We start from the raw sequence: 13,495 nt of genomic DNA on the forward strand, positions 1-13,495 counted from the left end.
GGTTTAGAAACTTCAATTTCTATCTACTTATAGGAGCTCTTGTAAGGATCCAGCAAACCTCCCTAGATTAGGACTCTGTACAATAATTACTTTTAATATCATGCTACATAATAAAGGAGCAACCCAAAACATATGTGGTATATGAGAGGTATTCACTGCACAATTTTGGATTAAAAGGAATGTTTCCTATATTACTTTCCTATGATATAGTGGTGAATTCGCAGTGATCTTGTTTTTCACTTCTGTTGGATTCTTCTAAATTGCTCACTTTATCTAGTTGCTGCTGTTCAGAGCAAATTTACGTAAAGTTCATTTACCAATACAATTCATGGGCAATGACCACAGGGAGTAACTTCCACATTGTTCCGATTTCCATACTAATTATTGAGAACTTTGCACACTTAATAGATCAAGACAACTATTACAGTGTAAAGCAACAAACCAAGACCTGTGTAGTGTGTGAGTAGTATTTACTGACTGATTAGCAACTTGCTGAATTTGAATGAATGTGAATAATTTCATGTCAGGAAAAAGCAACATGGGATATATAGTCACAAGAAATATAATATGTATATGAATGTATTTGAAAGTAACATGACACAGCAAAAGCTATTGAAATGGCACATAGGTGTTGCGTATAATGTAATTAGAAGTTCCTAAAAGCCAAGGACACATGTGGCAAGGACAAAGTGAAAAGGTGCAAATTGATATCACCTGAAAGTCATTGAGTGGACAGCAATGTATGATGCAATGTGAGGTAAAGATTGAGCCAAGTATGATATGTCAATCATAATGTATGTACACGCCCAGGAGGTGGCAACTGTATAATGAATTGAGAGACAAATGTCTATATAAGCAATAATGTATGGCAATATTTTTTGTGGGTATTGAGGAGTATAGTAGTGTGGGTATTGAGGAGTATAGTGTGAGTTTTGTGAGTAGTGAATTGTTTTGTGCATAGTGTATATATTAGAATAAAAGTAGATCTTTTATAGAAGACTACTGTGTTGACTGGTGTCTTGAGAGCTGAACAAGAACCAGCAGACTTCAGAGAAGATTGGAAGACATCTTCAGCCAATTCTCAGAGCTACTGGTCAAACTGGTTGTTCTTCTGCTGACCAGGGGGGTGAGAGTGAAAGCCAGGAGAAGAGCTGCAACTCCCATCATCCCTAACATTTCATTCAAAATAATTTTATTCATGCAAAATTTCCATATATTTTTTCCTTTCTGGCATATTGAATGGACTCTGAAGTAATTTAAGAAAGCACTCATTATCAGAGAGAAATTCTGTATTTAAGTCTTTCCTTTTCATTCTTTATTAACATGAATTTTACTAGACCCAAAATATGCTCACAAAGTAACAAAGCTCTTGGCCTTAACTTGTCACCCCTTCAGTTTAAATCTGCTCTTAACACAATTAAAGCTTACAATCCTAAAATACACGTACGAACAATTTCATATTATTTAAATTTTACTGTTATAAAAATAGAAATCTTAAATACTATATCTTATGAATAAATTAGATATGTACAATTATGTTGTTTATCACACGAATAGTGTCATGTTTGTTCTTCTGGGATTGCTTTAATTGTGGTGAGATAAACTGTCTTATTATTGTTGTTGATTTTGGACATCATGAAGTAAAGGAATGGATCTAGACAACTGTTCAGACTACTTAGACTTAAAGCAATAAGATAGAAAATGTACAAACTATCTTTAGAATTATCATAGTAATTCATATGATGAGCAATCAGTAAGATATTGCTGGGAGTGAAGCAAACAGCAAAAATGCTAAGGATAAGCAGACTGACTTTGATGTACCAAAACCACTTCTGATTGTAAACTTTGAGCGTCCGAATAATTGAAACATAACAAAAAATAACAATGCAAAGAGGAATTAGGAATCCACCTACTGCTAGAAAAATGAAGTAATAGTGTTGGAGGTGTGCCCAAGTTTGACAGCTGTTAGACACATCGTGACAGGAAATAATATTTAGTTGATCCAGATAATAGCTTTGCTTTGTTGTGATCAAAGGTATCATGTATAAGAACATAATTATCCATACTGTCCCACAGGCAAATGTGGATAAGAGTTGCTTAGGCAGATTTCTGTAAGTAAATGGATGAACAATGGCCACGTAGCGGCTGATGCTGATGCAAGTAAGAAGTAGAGTGGAACAATACATGTTGCCATAGAAGATGACAGTCATGATCCGACACATTGCTTCTCCAAATATCCAGTTATTGCCATTGAGGTGGTATGTAATTCTGAATGGCAGCATGATGCAGAAGAGGAAATCTGAAATGGCCAAGTTTGTGTAGAATATGGCACTACGGACAGATCTCATTTTGAAAAACAGCACCCATAGAGTGATGGCATTTGATGGTATCCCTATTAAAACAACAGCTATGTATATAGCTGGTATTAGCTTTGTGCTCAGAGAGCTGGTAAAATATTCCATTGTGACATTGTTTATTTTCAGTGTTGAGATGTTGGAGTTTACTGAGGTGCACTTATTGTCTTTGTTCTGATTGGCCTTTCTCACTCCTTCTATGGAAGAAGAAGGTATCTTCTCATACACATCTTGCACAGTGCTGTGGAAAGTCTTAACAGGGGCTGAATTGCTTCCTTGACAGCCCAGGGTACTGTTGCTGCATTTGTTTTCTAAAAGTTGGGAGGAAAAAGATAGTTGCAGAAAATTAAACTTGAAGTAAGAAACAGTTGTTTTTCTATATATCATACTTGTTATGGGGTTTCTCCTCTAAGCATAGTGACAGGTTTGAGATCCAGTGTAGTGTAGTGGTTTGAGAATTGGACTACAACCATGGAGAACAGGATTTGAATCCCCACTCAGCCATGGAAACACACTGGGTGCCCTTTGGTAAGTCACACTCCCTTAACTTCAGAAGAGGGCAAAAGCAAACACATAATGAGAAGGCACAGATCACAAGAAAAAAAATAATGAGGCACAGATCACAAGAAAAAAAAAATAATGCTAGGAAAGGTAGAGGGTAGAAGAAAGAGAGGAAGACCACAAACCAGATGGATAGACTCACTCAGGGGGGTTATGGGCAGGGGTTTGCAGGATCTGGCCAAGGCAGTGGAATATAGGGATTCTTGGTGATGTCTCATCCATGGGGTCGCCATGAGTTGGAACCAACTTGAGGGCAGCTAACAATAGCAATTCTTCCTGGCAATCCTTTGATGGCTATCATCATAGAAAAAACAGCCTAGTACATTGGGCCCTTCCCTTACATAGGGGATCTGTTCCAGACCCCCCCCCCCATGTAACGGTAAATCCACATATGCTCATGCCCCATAGGAAACAATGGGGTGCATGCTCACAGTGGCGCAGTGGTATGTACGCCATGGGTGCGGGCACCATTGCATTTATTATTGTGCGGCTTCTGCATAAGCTGGAAACCGCATATAGTGCACCCGCGTATGGCATGGGTGCACTGTACATTATTGGGCCAGAACTTCATCCTTAACAGCTGAAATCCTAAATGATTTTAAGTTCTATAAAGCATGCTTTGAACTGAAGACTTCAGTTAGAAAAAATATTTCCCATATGCTGTTTACTAATAGCTTCCATTTCTCTTATCCATTGGGCATGACTGATTTTGATCCTTTAATTATCACTGTGTTTCCCATCAATAGTAGCATTAATTCTGTCCTTTAAAACTACCCTATACAGGAATGAAGATTTAGACACAGCCAATATAAAACCATTGGTGAGACTGGCCATTTAATTATTCAGTTCCTGAACTAGCTTGCCCATTCATGTTTTTTCCTTCTGTTTAGGACACTTGCACTTAATGCAGAAACAACTTTTAAAAAATAACAAGAAAGGCCAGATTATGGGTGTTTAAACATGAAATTTCCATTTTCAGGCAAGTAAGTGCAGTGCAGGAAATGCAGAATAAACAATGCAGAAAGATGGACCATAGCCAGGAATGTGACTACTTTCCTCCTAGATCTCTGTTCCCACCAAGTATATGAGAAGGACCTTGCCAGTTGGTGCTGGACAGTTTGTATAGCAATTTGTATTTTAAATTGGGGCAGATTTCTAAAAACTCATTCTTTAATTATTCAAGGACAACCGAGAAAACACTGGCACATGGTAGCTGGGCAGTGGTGTTTCCTAGATTTTCTGTGATAACTGAATTTAAAACAAGACAATTCCAAAGAGAAAAAGAGTTTTTCTGGAAAGAGACTGTGGCTGTAGTTGTTTTTGAATAATTTATTTCTTGACACAAGAGTATTGCTTAGAATGCATTTGTGAATATACTAAATAATGTGTGTGTGTGCGCGTGCACGTGCCTTCAAATCCAAATAAAATACTAACCAAATATTTTCTCTCCTCTCATCAATCTCATGTATTTTGTACTGAATTGCTTTTCATTGTGGGTACAGAGCTTCCAGTTGGACTTGTTGTAATGCTTGCAAAGTATCAGGAAGTGTACGTGTATATTAGTTAGTGAATACAGTTATTGGAGTGCCATTAGAGGAACATTGGACAAGCTCTGGGAGCATTATGCCAAAAAAACCCAACTGATCTTTATTAATTTATAAAGATCCTTCTAACTGTTTTGATTTCCCTTGGTTGTTGTAGTAATTATTTTCAGCGATTCCTTGCCATTGTGTGTGTGAGGATGAATAGCACTAAGTTCTAGAGCAAGAATGTTTGCCAGCTAAGAGTTACTAAGAAAAATCAAGTTTTAAATATTTTTTCTCTCTCCTTCAAGAGGTAGCAGCTGAAAAGGAACCCATCTTATTTGAGATTTTCTTTACCTGTTCTTCCCATCCATGTCTATTTATTACCCTTAACTTGGTTGATCACTTCCAAAATAAAAGCATATAAGTATTTAGACACAAAACAAATGTCTTACCTTTCTGGCATGAGGACATAAAGAACAGCCCAGTTGTCAGTAAAACCAAAGTTTTCATTGTGGCAATAGTTAACTCTGAATTTTTAAATGAGTTTTTTAGCTCCATCCACGTTCTACTGAAGAAGTGCCTGGAGTATCGGATATCTCCACTGAACTCATCCTGTATGTACTAGTTTGAGGAGGGGGATAAACTGTTTCGTACTTCCTCTCGTGTGACGAGGGTGTGACTTATCAGAATTCACAACAGGCGTGGCTGCAAAAACCAACACAGAGAGACATTTCCCTTCTCAAGGCAAACATTAACTCTTGAACTGCCATAACCAGAGAAACTGATACTGAATTTGGTCTCTAGATCTTCCAAACTAATTATTATAGAAAGGTTATGACTGACATTATACAAACCTGATTTAATTATTACAGAGATGGTGTCTGGTTTAGGATAAAATCCCATGCCTTGATCTTTAACTGTGTTTAAAAGCAAAAATCCTCACTATGATTAATCTTAATTTGGTAAGACTAAAGGTACAAGCACAACTTTTCATATATTTTCATAACTTTGGTAGGAGAAATGCATAGTCATGAGAATCCTAATAAACTTTGCTGCAGATGTTGGATGCTGGAATCAAGCATATCTGGAGGCTGTAAGGTTAAGGAAGATTGATTTAGGGGAATATGCAGTAGAAGTTTCATCCATTGAAAATGAAAAAAGTTCTAAATTAATTGATGAAATATGTTGTAATAATTGCCCGTTACAGATTACTCAAATCTATTTTTTTCTTTTATATCCCCATACACACATGCACACTCTTTGTAAATTATCTGAAAGATTCTGCTTTATGATGTCACTAAATTAGAGGAAGCAAGAAGATTAATATGTTCTATAGAGAATATCAGTGAGATTCTCTATATAGTTTTAAATAGTTTTAAATACTTTTAGTTCCAAGGAGTGTAGAGCCTTTCAGTTGGTTACAGTTGCCTCTTCATCCAACAACTGAATGGGTTTACTCTAGTTGGGACTAACCAACAGGATTTCAGCTATAAGATAGCCCATGCATTGTCCTCAGCATGGGGGAATGTTCTAACTTCAGAAGAGTCTGTGAAACTGAAAGGACAATTATCTGTCTGCCTGAAGTGGAGAGTTGGAACTGGCCTAATATTTCATAGAATCATAGAGACCGCAAGAGCCATCCAGTCCAACCCCCTTGCCATGCAGGAAATCTAAATCAAAGCATCCCTGACAGATGGCCATCCAGCCTCTGTTTAAAGACCTCAGAGGAAGGAGACTCCACTACACTCCGAGGGAATTTGTTCCACTGTCGAACAGCCCTTATTGTCAGGAAGTTCCTCCTAATGTTGTGGTGGAATCTCTTTTCCTATAGCTTGCATCCATTGCTCTGGGTATTTGACCCTGATGCTTGCAACCTTCCTTGAAGACCCACAATTCTTATGAATCTATAACTGGACTTATACCCACAGAACAGTAGTCAGGCAACAGAAACCATTTTTACGAGATTATCCTTCTTGCTGAGACAAATTAGGTCAACACCTCCCAAATGCAGGAAGGAAAATGAAAGTCTCAGTAGTATATAAATGTCACAAGCTAGGTGGGAAGTGTCCCTATTACAATTTAATAATGAATAAAGATCACCCTGGGAAGGTAACACTGGGAAGAGTGGCAGGATCATCCTATTTCCTGTTTGGAATTTTAGAAAGTATAATTTTACTATCTTGTATGTTCAGCTCTATATTAGACCCATTTTCAAATATTACCATGAGAGCCAACAGTTTCTTCACATTTGAGGGCTAAATTAGGCAAAAAATTGGTAATCCTTGGTGTCAGATTGAGCTTTATAATGTCCCTGGAACCTTTGGTTCAGTTAGGATATTTAAAGCATGTAGGGGGTAGAAGGACTGCTTAACATCTCCCTCTCTTGTAGTGCCCTTACTTTCCCTACTTATCTGTTTCTTTCTGAGAGGGAAGACTCAGAGAATTAATTCACATCTGGAGAAAAACAGTTGGGCAGAAAGCAGAGGGAGGGAGATTTTTAGCTTTCTCTCTGGTCCAGCCCTGTAGGGGGGGGGAAACTGCTGAAAATTTGTGAGCAGAGGTTGCACAGAATTTTGTTGGGAATTATCTAGCTCTGGGTTTTCAGGACCAAATGGAATTAGAGCAGGTGTCCTAGAAGGGCCTCTCCGGTATGTCTCCTGTACTTTCACATCACAATACTATGCATATTCAGTATTAATCTAATTTGCCTTAGGAATATTAATTGTCACAGATTTTTCAAAACTATTCATGTTTTTCAAAACTGTCACAGAATTGTGATTCCAAAAGAATTGGAAGACATCTTTGTGAGTCAGTGGTTCTTAAACTGTGGTCTGCCAACCCCCAGGGGGCCACAGTGTTCTCACTGGGGGGTCTGTAAAGGCTTCAAGTCTGTTGAGCCCACCTCCACTCTGCAGCCAAGCAGCCACTAACACTAACTTATTCATAGTTAGTATGGGCATTTACAAACGACACAGTTCTTCACCCCACCTACCCCCTTGCCCTCTTCCTCTTCTTCATCTCTTTCCCTGTAACTCCCTTTCCCACCTTGGCACCATGATGCCTCTGCCTCACTCCAAGGCTGCCTCTGACAGACTTCAATCCCTCCCCCATCATCCTCTTTTTGATTTCTCAGTTAACTTCAGAGCTCATCAAAATATTCTGGGGGACATATTAGAATCACAGAATCTTAGAGCTGAAAGGGCCTAGAAGAGGAGCAAAGCTAATGACTTCCCTGTGCACAAGTCCCTTTTGGGACGGTGTTATGTGATTCCCCATTTCTGGGGAGCACAGGTGTTGACTTACGTGGGCACAAGTCTCTTTTTGGATAGTGTTTTGTGATCACCCACTTCTGGGGAGCAGAGTTATTGACTTCCATGTGCACATGGCCCTTTTTAGACAGTTCTTGGTTATCACCACTTCTGGGGAGTACAGTTCAATCCACTCCAGCCTCAGAGGGGCTAGAATGGAAAAGCACAGGCTACCCACCATTTCACTTGTTTTTTGTCATGTGGCTAAGCCACTTAGGGGACAAGGCGAGCTGAGCAGCTGAGTGACAGCTGCAAACTGGTGGGATGAAGCAGGTAAAAGAGTCTCCCTTCCCCATCCTGAGCCAGTGAGAGAATGGTGTAATGGTTCAGCAGAAGGAGGAGGAGGAGGAGGAGGATTTTAAATCTATTCTGATAAAGAAAAGGTTCAGAACCACTGTCATTGATCAGCTAGTCCAGACCCCATCAATGCAAGAAATTCACAGTTAAAACATCTCTGACAGATATCCATCCATCCTCTGTTTAATAACATGGACCTCTTACCCTTTCCCATCACCACTCCCTTCTCCTTCTGTGTCATGTCTTTTTAGATTGTAAACCTGAGGGCAGGGAACCGTCTAACTAAAAAGATTGCATGTACAGCGCTGTGTAAATTTACAGCGCTTCATAAATAAAAGTTAATAATAATAATAATAATAATAACAACAACAACAACAACAACATCTAATGATGAAGAGTCCCAATATCTTTTAAGGCATTCTGTTCCTGCACTGAACTGCTTTTACTATCAGGAAGTTCTTACTAATGCTATTTGATATCTATTTTCTTATCATTTGAACTTATTGCTCCAGTTCCTACCTCTTGAGTTATCAGAAAACAATCTTGCTCCATCATCTTCCATGTGACAACCCTTCAAATATTTCAAAATGACTGCTGCATATAATACCCTATCAGTTATGACTCTTGTGTTTCCATTTTCCTCCTAATATTTATTTTCAGAGCTTAAGTTTTACAAATGGACTTGTATTTATATTTGATTAGATTTAAGGATGTTTTAGATTTGTAAATATTGCATGTTTTTCTCCTTTTCATTGGCATCAAATTCTAGTAAAAACTATCTTTATGTAAATGGGGGGATGATCTAGCTTTAAAATTTTGTTTCCTCATTTTCCAGATACAATAGGAATCTAATGGTATTTTCACCCTGAACTCACTCACTCGCTCTCTCTGTGTGTGTGTGTGTGTGTGTGTGTGTGAGAGAGAGAGAGAGAGAGAGAAAGTTCATTGTCATTTAGTTGTGTGATGGTTCTGTCTGCACGTTCACTGTAAAGATTTTGAAATTGCCAACTAGCCTTCTTTTGTGGTCACTGACTCATCTTCCTGTGTATGCCTTATCTAATACATTAAGTTAGGAATACATAAATATCTCAGTTGTTGGCTAAATTAAACAGGGTTAATTCCAGGGTTTTGTACAGGTTAGGGACTAGAATTAGAAGAGATGAAATTAACTTTCAGTTCCTGGCTTCAAGGACAAAATACTAACACATCAGACTCTTATCAGACAACCCTACCAGAGTTTGAAAAGGTTAATTTTTGGACTATGACCCCAGGCAGCATGGCCATGAAAAGGTTACCATTTGACTACAATTCCCAGAATATCCAGCCAGCATAGCCTTGAAAAAGTTGTTTTTGGATGACAACCTTGAGAAGCTCTCAGCCACCATGACTTTAGTTGGGAATTCTGAAAGCTGTAGTCCAGAAACTTTTCCAAGGTCTGCTGTCAATTAGCATTATCCTGACTAGTGTGTTCCACAGGAGTAGAGAAGCCACAGAATGAACAATAACATCAACAGAGTAGATAGTGCATGGTTGGTCAAAACAGTTCAAGATAATTTGGACTGGGACTCAGTGGACTGGAGTTTAAATCTAAAACTGTAGGTTAGCCTGTAGGCCCAATTTTTGAGAATTGTTTAGTAGCTGTGGATTCTTTGACTTAATTAAAATATATATTATTTAAATTTTACTGCATTTCTCTGCTTTCATATGCAGGAATGTCACGATGATTCATCACTTCTTTGGCTAGAAGAGATACAGAAGGGAATTGATGATGCTAACAAAGACTTGGAAGATGCATCAAAATGTAAGCACTAGGAATCCTTACATTAAAGTGTTTGTATTTTATAACCAGTATTAAGAAGATTCACTTCTAGTTTTGACAGAGCAACTGACATTTAATTTAACAAGCCAAATAGTTTGATTCCATGAAATAGCTTTCAAAGCTTTTAATGCCAGAGCTTTCTTAGTGTGGGAACACATCATCCAGCAGCAGAGGTATGCATCTGAAGTTATTTCAAAACTCCCCATGTGAATTTGTCCTCAGTGACCAAACTATTTGACTCATTTTCCACCCTAGTAATACAGATTTATGGGTGGATAATGACCCTGTGGCAATCCTTACTGATGATGCAATGCTAAGTGACTAAAGTAAAGTCATGTAGGAGCTTTAAGGTCCAGAGAAAATGACAGGTCAGTGAGGAATTGAACAAAAGCAGATATTTTACTGATGGATCTCAGTTCTTTGAAACAATTGTAGGAAACATGTGGCCTTCTAGACATTGCTGGGGAGCAACACCCATCTTGTTTCATCATTGGCTTTGCAGCAAAGGCAGATGTGAAATGGTCCAACAACATCTTGTTGGTCAGTCCTTATTTTAAACAACCTGTGAACCACTGGGTTATACCTACCAAAGGATTTCACAGATACTTATTTTAAGGGGGAATTGTTTGCTTTAGGTTAAAAATCTGTGCAACATTCCTTCAACTGCCTTTTACATTTGGTGTTGATGTAAGTGACCTCAATAGAACTACTCTGGAATAAATTGCTGGAAGATTATACCTTTCATTGGTAAGGAGGGTTACTTCATTGCTTGAAGTCATAAAGAAAAAGATGAGATACAGCAACAGCATAAATAGCCTACATAAGCGATAAGACGTAAAAGGCAGGGTTTCCTATTTAACATGATCTGTTTTTCACTATTCATAATGATGTTAATAAAATAGTAAAGGGAAGAGCTGTCAAAAGTGGAGAAGCATTATTTAATTAAATCACTTTTTTTGGAATCAAAGCAGATTAGCTCTTAGACTTTTGTTTCCAGTTTTCATAACCAGGCCTGAAAACTTTGAGTAGAAAATAAGGGCTTGCTAATATGCAGGTACAACAGAGGTTTTTTAAAACTATATTACAGATAGTTTTCAAATACTAACTGTAGCACCTTTTTGATTTGTTTGCAGTAATTGTTAGTAAAATTGTTAGCAAAGATTAGAAAATTTATAGTTTTTAAGTAGGGAAAAATAAGAGCATGTGCAAAATGCTATTTATTAAGCAAGATGGTAGTAATTGTCTAGTAGTGTCATGCTATCACACCTATAGAGAAAAAGCAAAGTGCTCTGTTCTGTTTGAGATAGGACTACAACCAAGGAGACCAGGGTTTGAATCCCTGCTCAGCCACAGAAACACACTGGGTGAACTTGGGCAAGTCACACTTCCTCAACCTCAGAGGAAGCAAAGGCAAAACTCCTCTGGACAAATTAGAAATGTCCTGTGGTGCACAACAAAAATGACAGCTATAGTATAATTTGTGTCTTTATGATTGTGCAGATCCACTTTAAGAAACAAGATAGACGTGTAAATAAGAACTGAGTCTTTCCCTCTGCAGTTCATTTCTCTGCAAGTCTTTTTCCACAAGCATTTTTCTTTTACCTAGTAGATTGTTGTTGCTGTGTTCCTTCAAGTCATCAAGGCTTATGGTGACACTAAGGTTCACCTGTCACAAGGGCCTTGAGCAGATGGGGCAAAAGGAGCAGCCAGAGACCACGCTCTGTTCAGTTTGCCAGCAAGAAGCCCTTTTTTGCTCTCCTTTTTGGATTGGGTTTGACATGCCTTAGTTGGCCCCAGCACAACTTCAGGCTGATCTGGGGGCATGTGTCATCTGAACACCACACCCCAATATCGGCCCAAAGGCAGCAGTTTTGGCACATCTGTTTCAGGCCAGGCTTTTCTTGACATATGTTCATGGAGGGGTTGTCCTTGTCGTCTTCTCAGACTGAGAGAAAGTGATTTGCCCAAAGTTACCCAATGAATTTCCATGGCCAAGCAGGAACTTGAACCCTGGTTTCCCAGTGTCCTAGTCTAACACTCAAACCATTACATCAAGTTGGCTCTCAAGTTAGTGAGAAGATGTGAATCAAGCCCCTTCTGAAAAATATGCCAAGGAAACCCTCTTTGGGTCACTGTTAGTCAGAAAGGATTTGAAGGCATACAACAACTAAACAGCACACTATACAAAGTATATAGATTATAATTTAAAATCCTTTTTACTATTGATAAGCATACATGGTCCCAATCCAATACAATTGTAATAGATACATCTAAACTGGGAATGATTAAACTTCCTTGTCCTCAGTCAGTTTCTGTATCAAAAAATGTTCCCCCTCCATGCAGCTGGTTTAAGAATTGGCCAGAGAATTTAAACATTTTTCTAAAACTTATTGTACCCAGTATATTGTTTTGTGGCAGCACTGGAACTCAGTTCTTCATTTATAAAGCCTGAGACAGCATCATTCAAATAAACAGTGAGGCTGATACAGAAGAGGAAGATGAGGTTGTGGGTTAAAAGTGGGGATTTAAAAAGCCATTCATATGAGACATTCAGGAGCAAAACCGACGATCCTGAAGGGGCAGCTTGAAGCTGCTCCTTCCAAAGATGGATTGAGGCCATAGCAGCCATACACAGCAGCCCCAATCAGTCTTAAAGCCAGCTGAAAAAGGAGCAGCAAAGATCTGCTCTTTTTTCGGCTGGGAAAAAGGCAGTTTTTCCTGCCCCACCACGGACCCATGGCAGCTTGCAGCTTCATGACACTCCAGCAGTGTGTAAATGCCATGCCCCTGGAGCATCATGAAGCCACCCACTTCTGAGCAGCCAGGCGGCTTCAAGTTGACTTCCTGGTGCCATTGGGTTATGCGGCATCTAAACAGCATGCTCCAATGACACACAGAAGCAGGCTTTTGGGGGCCATCTGTTCTGGCACTAAGATTCTTTATTGATTTAAACAATATTTCTTGAAAGCTTCTTCAGTCATGTCTTGTGCTCTAGCTGTTCCAGACTGGTTTTGATTATTCACTTAGGAAAAGGCACTTAGATAGACTTGTAATGTGATCTGATCCTGATCTCCTAATTTTAATAAGCCCTTTGTGTTATGAATTTAGAAATCACATAGGATCCTCACCCTACCTCCAAGCACATTTAGTGCATATACTTTAAAGCACTTCAAAGAAATCCATTCTCATGATGTTTTCAAAGTAGTAGCCATGTTATTCTCTTGCAGTATAAAAAGGAGAGAGATGGAGGGGGACGGAATGTGACAGCACCTTTAAGACTAACTGGTTCTTATTTTATTTAGCATAAGCTTTCATGGGTATAAACCCACTTCATTCTTATTTTTTGTGGGTTTTTCTGGCTATGTGGCCATGTTCTAGAAGAGTTTGTTTCTGACGTTGCACCACCATCTGGCAACTTCATTCTGTACTGCATATGAAGAAATGGATTTAAATCCATGAAATCACATGCTAAAATAAAAACCAGTAAGTCTTAAAAATGTTGCCACATTCCTTTTTTTATCTATTTTTTTAACTTCTTTTTATTATCATGGTGGTAGAGTTTGGATTCTCCAGTTTCCATTTTTCCCTTGAAGGCAGCACAACAGACAAATTCATTTCCCAATTAAATGA

The 13,495-nt window shown here is 38.6% G+C and overlaps 2 protein-coding genes across 4 annotated transcripts in view; one reads left to right on the forward strand and one right to left on the reverse strand.

Moving 5' to 3' along the window:
* The window catches only part of IQGAP2 (IQ motif containing GTPase activating protein 2), a 196,588-nt gene that overhangs the window by 138,203 nt on the left and 44,890 nt on the right, over nt 1–13,495 (forward strand). For all 3 annotated transcript variants that reach the window (XM_089494494.1, XM_089494496.1, XM_089494495.1), the window contains one exon: nt 9,757–9,847. In XM_089494494.1, coding sequence (XP_089350620.1) covers nt 9,757–9,847 — 91 coding nt within the window. The remainder of the gene's footprint in view (nt 1–9,756; nt 9,848–13,495) is intronic.
* On the reverse strand, nt 1,222–5,029 carry LOC149323940 (proteinase-activated receptor 3-like). The gene is made up of 2 exons (XM_089494497.1): nt 4,894–5,029; nt 1,222–2,665 (listed from the first exon to the last, which is right to left on the reverse strand). Exons 1-2 carry the CDS (start codon nt 4,997–4,999, stop codon nt 1,560–1,562), a joined length of 1,212 nt encoding a protein of 403 aa, XP_089350623.1. The 5' UTR covers nt 5,000–5,029; the 3' UTR covers nt 1,222–1,559.

The sequence above is a fragment of the Sceloporus occidentalis genome, unplaced genomic scaffold, assembly GCF_023333645.1.
Source record: "Sceloporus occidentalis isolate IW3139 unplaced genomic scaffold, rSceOcc1.0.p SCAF_1, whole genome shotgun sequence".
NCBI classification, from domain to species: Eukaryota; Metazoa; Chordata; class Lepidosauria; order Squamata; family Phrynosomatidae; genus Sceloporus; species Sceloporus occidentalis.